The 10,448-nt window shown below is 34.9% G+C and overlaps 1 protein-coding gene across 8 annotated transcripts; it reads right to left on the bottom strand.

Moving 5' to 3' along the window:
• Window positions 1-1,384: 1,384 nt before the first annotated feature.
• samd7 (sterile alpha motif domain containing 7) lies at window positions 1,385-9,205 on the bottom strand. 8 transcript variants are annotated; one of them, XM_079877393.1, is made up of 11 exons: window positions 8,880-9,205; window positions 8,583-8,701; window positions 6,519-6,591; window positions 5,638-5,754; window positions 5,380-5,503; window positions 4,382-4,506; window positions 4,215-4,293; window positions 3,435-4,123; window positions 2,906-3,018; window positions 2,710-2,820; window positions 1,385-1,991 (listed from the first exon to the last, which is right to left on the bottom strand). In XM_079877393.1, exons 4-11 carry the CDS (start codon window positions 5,738-5,740, stop codon window positions 1,755-1,757), a joined length of 1,581 nt encoding a protein of 526 aa, XP_079733519.1. In that variant the 5' UTR covers window positions 5,741-5,754; window positions 6,519-6,591; window positions 8,583-8,701; window positions 8,880-9,205; the 3' UTR covers window positions 1,385-1,754. The 8 variants fall into 8 exon arrangements, with proteins under 8 accessions (XP_079733519.1, XP_079733522.1, XP_079733520.1 ...); XM_079877396.1 differs by having other exon boundaries at window positions 5,638-5,797; window positions 8,880-9,157; XM_079877394.1 differs by having other exon boundaries at window positions 8,985-9,157.
• Between the last annotated feature and the right edge of the window lie 1,243 nt (window positions 9,206-10,448).

Below are 10,448 nucleotides of genomic sequence, written 5' to 3'. Positions count from 1 at the left end.
GTCCTAAACATGCCAAGTTACCAGCACAATAATACACTCAGCAAAATATTGTCTAATTATCGTTATCGATAAAATCCCTGAATTAATCATCAACCATCATTTTGTTGTCAATTTCGCACACCAATGAAGAATATTTTGGTCAATTTAGTCAGCTTTTTCAATGAACCAGAGAGAAACTTTGAGAAGAAGGATAATGGAACGGTCTAGCTACACTAATAATAGCAGTAAGGCTTTCCTCTGTGTACACACATATCCATAGAAAGTACAATTTTGCCTATATTATTGGTGTCCCCTTCAAAAAATTGCTTGTGAGGAATGTTATGTTTATTGTCCCCCCCAACATTTAGATGAAATTTACGCCCCTGCAGTCACAGTATTGTGTAATTCTAAGCCTGACAAATCCCACAATTTTGTTGTGAGAACTAGATGATAAAGTATTATCTATCTTAAAATTAACACATAATGTTCCTTAAATGTTTGACACCTTAGAAGAAACATTTTAACCAGGGTTGTTACTAGTTAACTAAACCTTAAATAAAATGACTGTTGTTAACTAAAATAAATGATATAATATAATATAATAATAATAAAAAAAAAAAAATATATATATATATTTTTTTTTAATTAACAATTAAATAATTGTTATAAATTATACAATTAAAATACATTTATGTATTTATGTATTAGCTTGTTTTATTTAAGCTAGCTGCCGAGGCAACATTTCTCATTTTCATTTAGTTTAACTTCATTAAAAAAATGATAAAAACTGATGAAAAAACAACAACAAAATGACTATAACTTTAACTTAACTTAAAAAGAAAATGGAAAATATAGCCTTCAAAAAACTATATAGTAGGCTATATCAGTTATCCTAAAATAACACAACAATTTGGAACCAACAACAAAGAGGGAAAGACAATAAATAACTCCACCATTTTCTTCAGTTTTTACAAATATTATTGTGTTGACTGCATTAATAAATCTTTCAACTATTCAGCTGTGTTAAACTAGGCCTTGTAAGAATAACAATATTCTTATATATATAAGAATATTGTTATTCTTACTATATATATATATATATATATATATATATATATATATATAAAATAATAATAAAAAATGTTAAAAATGTTAAAAACAACATTTGCTACAAGCTCTATAGTGAGTAACAGCTTAATTAAGGCTACATTGGATTTTATGTTTATTTCTAGAAAATATAAAAAATCACAAGGGATTTAGATTCAGTCATATCATAAATCATATATTTTCATTTGTTGAAAAAGAAAAGAATAGTAAAGATTTTGTGATTTTTTTTGTGTGGAAAATGCTGTATTTAAATCTTTTTTTTTTTTTATTGACATACCAATTTAACCAAACAAAGACCAAAGGAATAATATTTTTTTATTTACTTCACAGCAAACAACACACAACAATAGAGAATAATTCAAGTTTGAAGTAAAAACCAAAATACAATTTTACAATAAAAAATAATAAGGACAAAATGTTTTAATTGATTTGCTAATTTATTACAAAATATACATAATATACGTAGAAAAACCCAGCATTCAACAGTCTACTAAGTCCGTTGGAGCACATTTTGAACCTATTGTACACAGATCATTATATATTTGTGATTTAAAAATATATATGATCAGTATATTCACTATGTCAGTTTCTGTCTACCTATGCATTAGGTGTCAAAACAGTAAAGGATTTTGAGGTGGAATAAAAAGAAGTCCAATAGTTGTGCTCTTTCAGGTGGTCTCACTCATCTGGGTCGGTGAAGGATTATCAGCTTCACTGACAGGCTCCGTAGATTTAAGAGCCTCTGTGTCTCTGGGGCTGCTGAGAAGCTCCACGCTGTTGCAGTTGAGGGGGGAGCTGATGTCTGATGATCTGTCCCCACTTTTCTCAGGTGGAGGCTGCAGGCCAGAGACAGGCAGGGGCAAGTTCATCATGTTGTAGAACATGCTACCCATCCGTCGGGACAACTAAAAAGAGAGTAGAATAACCTAATGAGTAAAAAGAGTTAGAGGTAATTCTTTAAAAATCTTTAACCTTTTGAAGATCAATGACCCTGGCCCATGACAATTGGCCCAATTGACAATTCTTTTTTATGGAATATTGCAGTGTTTCTTATAAATGATTTTATCCGTGCACATGATTATTTAAAAAAACTCTGTGCGACCTCATAATCTTTCATCAAAATAACTCCCCCTCCCTCTTGCGGTAACATCTCTTCTCTTCTCTTCTTTTTTCTTTTTTTTTTTTGTGTACTTTGTGTAAATGTGTAAATCTGTATTGTATTGTATTTAACAATTGTTTTTCAGCTCATGGCTGAAAATTGTGCTATAAAGGACTCCCTTGTAAAAGAGACTGTGTCTCAATGGGACTTTTACTGTTTAAATAAAGGTTATATATATATATATATATATATATATATATATATATATATATATATATATATATATATATATATATATATATATATACGACAACAAAATCAAGTCCTGCCCCTCATTTGTTCTTGTTTGAGAAGCCTTTTTACTCAGATACATACAACAGGAAAGAAAAGATTATTGCAACTTTTGTTTGATTTTAAAATATATTTAATTTTCTTAATACTAACTTAATTTAATTTTAATGATTAACCCATTTATAGGGATATTATATGTAGAGAATCTTGTCCTTTTAAAACATTGTAAATACCTGTGATCGTATCTTGAGCGCCGGCCCAAGCTTTAGCCTAAGTGTATCCAGGAGATGCTCCTCTGTAAGAAGAGGTAACGTCTCTCCGTCAATCATGTGGTCTTTGAATGTCTGAAGTGGATGACACACAAAAGAATAAGATTGAAAAACAGCTTTAAAATTATAATTACATTTTGTCATTTTACATTTCTATTACCTGTGCATATTCAGCGCAGCTTGGTATTTCACTGATAAAGTTGAAGACGTCATCAACTGTCCATTTGCGAATATCAGACATCTCGTCTCCATTAAGAAACATATTAGGAGGACCTAGTTGACAACAAAACAAATTAATAGGTAGCATTGACTATAATGTGTCATCATCATCTTAATATTTCTTAAGAGAAATGTATATTGGCTCACAAAACATGCCCAACAAACAGCCAAACACCTGTGTTGTATTGTTGACTATAAAAATGTTTTCTTTAATTGAAATAAAGCTAAAAATAAAATATAAATATTCGATGAAAAAACAAAACTTTATTAAGAAACCCGAAAGTTAGAAATGTTGCCTTTGCATAACTGAAATAAATAGTTAGTTAAAAAGATGAAGTTGAAGTACTAAAATGACTAAAACGAAATAAAACTAAATACAAAAAAGCACGTTACAAAATTAAAACTTTATCTAAAATGAAAATGAAAATATAAAAATATAAGCGAATTTAAATTAAATTCTAAAAACACACCAAGTGGTAGAAGTCCATTTCCTGGCACGGGGAGCATGTAGGGCATCCCTGTGAGAGGGCCGGCTGCTGATGGGTACAGAAACTTTTCTTGGAAAGCCGAGCAAGGGTTGGAAATGTCTTTTTCACTGGTGCCGACATTGCAGTTGTTGACTTCTGCACAACCCTCCTGTCCACTAATACATGCCTTGCGAATCCCTGGCTCTCCTTCCTTAAAACTTTTCCTACTGCTGGCTGAAGACAGCTCTGTTTCTACTTTGGTTTGGTGTGGTTTGCTGCTGATGGCCTCACTGCTCATTTCACCTTTCCCTTCAGCTTCCTTCTCCTCCCCCGATGCTGCTCCTGGACTTTGCTCGATGTTCTTCTCTTCTGATTGGCCTTTAGGGAGAGTGATGTTGCTGTCTGAGCTCTTATGATTGGTGGTCCTCCTGCCTGTCCTGCGTCCTCGCTCCCTTTGCAGTGTGCTGATCTGTGGGTAAGGGCTTGACATGAGGAGACTGTTAGCATGCAGGTCTTCAAGTGTGGTGCGGTGGACGAATACATCATGACCATCCGGGAGTCGCTGGCGGCCCCTGAAGGCCATTGGATTGGGTTGGATGCCCTGGTACATCATGGGATTCTCCATACCAATAAGACCCTTTTGGTGGGCGTTCTCCAACTCTTTTTGATGCAGGATAGCATTCATCTCCATCCTCGTTAAAAAAAAAAGAAAAAACTTATTACATTTGTTAATAGTTTTGTATTGTATTCATATTTTTTACTCCAATATTGTTTTACATTTACCTGGCTAAGTTCTGTTTGTGAATTAACTCTTGTCGCCTGGCAACCGTCTCCATGGTTTCAGTTGGAAGGAAGCTGTAACCTGGAAATTAATCAAATTAATAAAATTAGCTTGCTCAACGAGCTTCCCCTATTCTCTAAAATTAATCTGTATATTATTCCATTCCAACCTGTGCCAGGGAATCCCCTGCCTTGAATAACACTGGAGTTTTGGGGCAGAGGTGGGCCGAGGTGGGCACCCATGTGCATTTGTCTACCATCAGCTGATACCATCTCAGTGGGCTGCACCAGTTCTCTGCAGATAAAGAGGATTCCTTCATCATTAAAGTCCAGCTTACATCTTGTTTGACTTTATTCTGCTATCTAATATATTTCTATTTTCTACATTGTGTTGTAATTCTATTACTGTAACATTTTATTCCTATGCATATTCTATTTTTTCTGTATTTCCTGTTCTTTCTACCAAGCATGTCCTTCTGTCATATTGTGTGTGCGACAAATAAAATTAGAATTTCGATTATATGTACATTTCTAGTCTAGTTGAAACTGCATAGTTTATTCACTGTATTTTTATCTTACTTTTTTAATCGATTTAAGTTTGCACTAACTGTAATTTTATTTTCAATGTAAATATGATCTGCAGTACTATTATTGTACTTTACATTGCACACATGATTCTTGTACTGTAGTGAGTGTAACCGGTACTCAACCAGCTCGGAGCAGGATACGAACTGGGGGTCTCTGGCGTGGGAGGCGGGTGCGGTAGGCTAACAAGGAAGCTAAAGATCTCAGCCCCTTGAGCGCCTCTTGAGGCCAAAGGAAGTAAGATTTACAAGGTCTTACTGGCTTATGTCTGTTACACTCACCCCCCTAAACCTCACTCATGTCTGGGTCACGGCACCAAATGTAACCGGTCCTATTCGACCCGCATGGGATTCGAACAAGAGTCTCCGGCGTGGGAGGCGAGCGCGCTAACAAGGAAGCTAAAGACCTCTAGCGTCAGTTGTTAGAGCGCCTCTTGAGGCCAAGAGAATGAGGTTTACACACAGGTTTCTTACTGGCCTACATCCGTAATAACTGAAATTGTCCATTAACAATTAAATCTCATTCTTAGTATTAGAGATTCTCTTTTACTGTCTTGCTAGTTTTAGAGTTCATTCTAACTGACCTCTCCATGAAGCGGGGATCAAACTGCGCAGGAACACCCTGCAGTCTCTGCTGCCCCTGAGCCAAGATCTGTGGAGCCATGGCCATCTGGTTCCTCATCATGAGCTCCTGCCTTTGCCGCAACTCTGTTTCACACGCAGGGTAACAGATGAAGGTGTCAGTTATAGTATTAGTTCTTTCTTAGCCATATTTTTGTCAAGACTGTGATCAGCTCTAGATAAAGTGTTTCATGGACACCACTTCCGTGATGAACTCTCACCTCCAGCAGACATTCCATTGATCAGTCGGTACCAGTGTTTCTCATCTAGGGCGCCTTGCTCTCCCAGCGCTGATATCTTCCTCAGCTGGTCACGTGGGGTCATGACACTGCCTCCTCCTTGAGTGTAGCAAACATACACATTCTCTAATTAAAAAAATCTCTAATAAAAAAAAAAAACACACTGCATTATAGGGACAAAACAACAACAAAAAAACAACAGAAGTCAATGGGAAATTAAATCTTTTGGTGATCAACATTCTTAACAATATCTTTTTTTCTGTTCAAAAGAAGGAAGAAATGCATACATGTTTGGAACAACATGAGGGTGAGTAAATGATCACAAAAGTTAAATTTTGTATTGGCCTATGCTTTTAAAGGGATAATTCACCCAAAATCATTTACTCACCCTCATGTTGTTCCAAACCTGAGTTTTTTTCTTGTGCTGAACACAAAAGACGATATTTTGAAGAATGTTGGTAAAATATCTTCTTTAGTGTTCAACAGAAGAAAAAAACGCATACAGATTTGGAACAACATGAGGGTGAGTAAATGATGACAAAAACATTCATTTTTGGGTGAATGATCCCTTTAATGCACAGACTGTCTGGGACGTATGGAACATTGTGTACTTGGCATGATGTAGTCTAACTATTTACAGTCACTACTGAAATAGCACAGAGACAAATGGCATAGAATTCACACACAACCGATCACAGCAACTCTTCAGGGCTAATAGTGTTTTTTATTTTCTAACAGTCCTACTAAAGATTTTCTTTTCTTGTCAGGTCAGTGAACGACACGCATTTAAGATTCAATAAAAACATTCCAAGAACTCAAATGTCAATGTTATAAAGGAGATGTGATGTAATAAAATAGCCTACCTGTTCACCTCTCCTTTGCTTTATCTTCACTCACTCAGGTGTAAGATATTTCCGTAACGTTGCTCCTTTCAGTCTGATATTGAGAAACCAGATAGAGAGGGAAAATGATAGGCTGTAACAAATTTGTCAACACTTTTGTTCCTCAGTAGTTTGAGATTTCCAGTTAAAATTATTAGCTTGTTTAGTGTAACAAGTAGTTGGGATTTGCCCCTGTTATTTCCTGTGAGTCTAAATTCAGAGCCAAACAAAAACCAGGGCTATAACAATTAGGACAATTTATTATATTATATTATATTATATTATATTATATTATATTATATTATATTATATTATATTATATTATATTATATTATATTATATTATATTATATTATATTATATTATATTATATTATGATGATTGTCATGTAGGCTTATTGGGTGTCTATTTCTCAACCTGCAAGATTTTCTTTACTGGAATAATAACATGGTCTAGATAATTCGATCTATACAGATCTTTATTACTGGATAATTCTCCTGTGCTCTGCTTGGGACTGCCTCTGTGCGTATTACCCGTTATGAGGAGCCGTTCTAATCTGAGTCCAGTAATCCTCCTGTTAGTCCAGCAGTCTGCCTGCTACATCTGCTGACCTGCATGCGTGCGGTACGCTTTTCAGCCAACCCCCAAACTACCTTCAGGGCCCCTATTCCCCCCTCAGATCCTATTAGCTAAGTCCTGACTATACAGCATTTTAAAGGGATGTGTTGGAGGTAATCCCAGAGTTTAGAGTTTTACCCTCAGCAAACCTTGCCTGTAAGCATACCGGACAATACACCCTAAGTGCTAAGCCTATTAGCCTCCATTAGCCCCAGAGATGTCCTAAAAACACCTTGGGGATAAATCTGGGATACAATCGGTTTATGTGTTAAATGTGGTGCAGGCAGACACTCCGTCAACAGTGTTTAAAACCCTCCCTCATATACAGAAGAGTCTGTTTATTATAGAATGAAAGAATGATATTTATTATATGTATTATCTATGAGCATATTTCTATAGATCATTTTTAAAATACTTTTTCAAAATTCATATGATAACTTTTATCAAAATGTAGCCTATCTGTCAATATATTTTCAAATAATACCCAAACATATGAATTCATATAATTTGTAAATTCATAGACATAGGTTGATGTTGATAAACACATGATTTTTTTGGACAAACAATGTTCTTCATATAAATATGACCCCCTTTTGGAATAATAAATATATTATTCCATCACTTGTCACACATGTGACAAGTGATGCCATATCCAAGTCACAGACTTGAAATGGATGGATTTGCTTGGGACTAATCTCATTAAAGGAATAAATTAAGGGAAAACTGCTGACGACTTAAATCAAGCCTTGCATTTGGGTAGGTCATAGAGTAGAGTAGATAATAATCATCTGGTCTAATGTACTTCCTTTGTACGGTAAGGGCACACAATAATTCCAACATCCAAGTCTAAGACAGTTATGAACAGAAGTGACAATGATACGAACACTACCAACTACCTTGATCATTTATATGGCACATAACAAACAGATAAATGTAATATTAGCATGTAAAGGAATAAAGATGGTTCAAATTAAATGCATGTTCTAGTCAAGTCAAGTCACCCTTATGTAGATAGCGCTTTATACATTACAGATAGTTTCAAAGAAGCTTTACAGAGATAAACAGGAAAATAATTCAGTGAATCAAACAGAATTAAATTCTGCTGTAAAGCAGCTCTAAAAAGACAACAGTGTCATTATATCAACTGAAATCAGTTCAGTGTTGATTTAAAGTTAATCAATTATTATGAAATGAGTTCAATTCAGCTATAAAGCACAGCTCTGCAGAAAAAAAGTGATGCCATCACAGTTCTATACTGTTAAAATTCTATACTGTGCGATGACAATGTTGCACACCATTGCAATGATTCTACAGTGAAAATACAGTCTAAATCATTAACCTTACATTACAGGTTAAAAATTTACAGCAAAAACTACACCAAATGGAAGGAAAAGTGAAGCCATAAAGGCAGATGAGACATTAGACTCACCTCTGAATGTTGGCCAGAGAAATGGGAATCTGTCCAGGCTCTTCTTAGTCAGGAAGTAAATATCAATACATTCATTCCAAACAAGAAAAATGATTCCAAAATGAGTATGAGACCCGAAGCTGCAACAAAAAAGGAAGCAGGTCAACAACTCTCAGGACTCTCAAGTCTTCAGTCCTGCCGCAGGTGCCTTGGCCAACAAGTGCCAGCTCCTTGTCTTAACTAAAAAAGACCTTTAATTACAGATTCATGTTATCTCTATTAGCTTGGCTTTATCTGCCTGCTTAAGCCCCCCCTTACCTGACATCACTATGATCTCTCGTCCAACTGCATGCAGGACACTCTGCTGAAATGTAATTAAGAGCACTGCCTAAGCACAGTGGCTAAACCTCTTTCAACATTTACCTCAGTAATCCCCTGTTAGCACTTTAAGACAGAGGGTAAGACACCTAAACGCTCAGCTTCCTTTTCCACGGAAAAGACAGTCAATTGAAACCAAGCAGGATGTGCACGTGCCTTTCAAGTGCAACTCATAGAAGTCATTCTCATTGTGTTAATCAGAGACTATATCTGGTTGCATTAATTGGGCGCCTGCCCTCCTGACTATGTTGTGGATGATCATGTGCTCAGACTTGTTAATCTGACAGTTTGTGCTCACCACCTGCATACAGCATCGTCTGCAGTTCCCAGACTTATATTTTTTAACACTGAGAGGATCAGGGAGAATTAGTACAGGGATAGGTGTGCGCACAATTGGGCGGCATATGAGCGTTTAGCTGGAAAACAGATTCTTGGGGAGACGCAGAGATTGGCGGCAAGTGTTCACCTCCCGTGGGGATAAGCTGACAGAGGGCTAATAAAGCTGTTTTGCTGATTATTATAAATGGCCCCACACACCACCTCCTGTGCTGTGCAGAGCTTTGTAAGAAATGAGTAAACAAATGCTTGTAAAACCGCAGGAATCTCAAGTGCTTTTTGATGACATTTACTACTATAGTATTTCATCAAATAGCATTTGAACTTGAGGCCTTGAAAATTACAATATACAATGTAGCCAATGTACCATTTAAAAAAAAGATTTGGGGTCAGACATTGATAACGATCATTTATAATGTTACAACGATTTCTGTTTCAAATAAAGGCTGTTCTTTTGAACTTTCTGTTCATTAAAGATTCCTGAATAAAACAATATGACCGTTTCCACAAAAGTATTAAGCAGCACAACTGCCTTATTTTTGTTTCTGAAAATGTTTCTTGAGCATCAAATCAGCATATTAGAATGATTTCTGAAGGATCATGTGATGAAGACTGGAGTAATGATGCTGAAAATTCAGTTTTTCGTCAGAATAAATTACATTTTTAAATATTTTAAATTGTAATTATATTTCACAATATTACCGTTTTTTTATTATATATATATATATATTTAAATAAATTCAGACTTGGTGAGACATCTTACTGACAAAAAGCAAAAATTATTTGAAGTTGACAATTATGCAGTTCTGTGTAATATTATTTATAAAAATATTTTTTGACAGTCTAAATTCAACACAAAAATCTGATTTTTTTAAATTAAATCTTATTAAATATTTTGTACAAGTCATTCACGTAGGTTTGACAAAACACTCATAATTCTACAAACAATATCTACAATAAAATTCTGAATGAACCATAGATCTATTAGTAGCATTTTTACACTTTTGTCTCGTTGGATCAAAGTAAAAAATAAATAAAAAATGGTTACAAGTAATCGATTTACTTTTTCTCAACTGAATTTTTTTTTGTTTGAACAAATCAAATTTCTATGGTCAGTTGAAACTAAAAACCAAAGATGTTTTTTTTAATTTATTTATTTATTTTTTTTTTTTT

The sequence above is a fragment of the Squalius cephalus genome, assembly GCF_949319135.1.
Source record: "Squalius cephalus genome assembly, chromosome: 7".
Lineage (NCBI taxonomy): Eukaryota > Metazoa > Chordata > Actinopteri > Cypriniformes > Leuciscidae > Squalius > Squalius cephalus.
This window is presented reverse-complemented; position numbering and strand designations above follow the sequence as displayed.

What these genes read in the sequence shown, in the direction of transcription:
- samd7 (XM_079877393.1), bottom strand. Translation starts at nt 5,740, where the DNA reads ATGACCCCACGTGACCAGCTGAGGAAGATATCAGCGCTGGGAGAGCAA. An exon ending in CAATGGAATGTCTGCTGGAG is followed by an intron (nt 5,504 to 5,637) that starts GTGAGAGTTCAT and finishes CGTGTGAAACAG; the next exon opens with AGTTGCGGCAAAGGCAGGAG. An exon ending in AAATGGACTTCTACCACTTG is followed by an intron (nt 3,019 to 3,434) that starts GTGTGTTTTTAG and finishes GTTGTCAACTAG; the next exon opens with GTCCTCCTAATATGTTTCTT.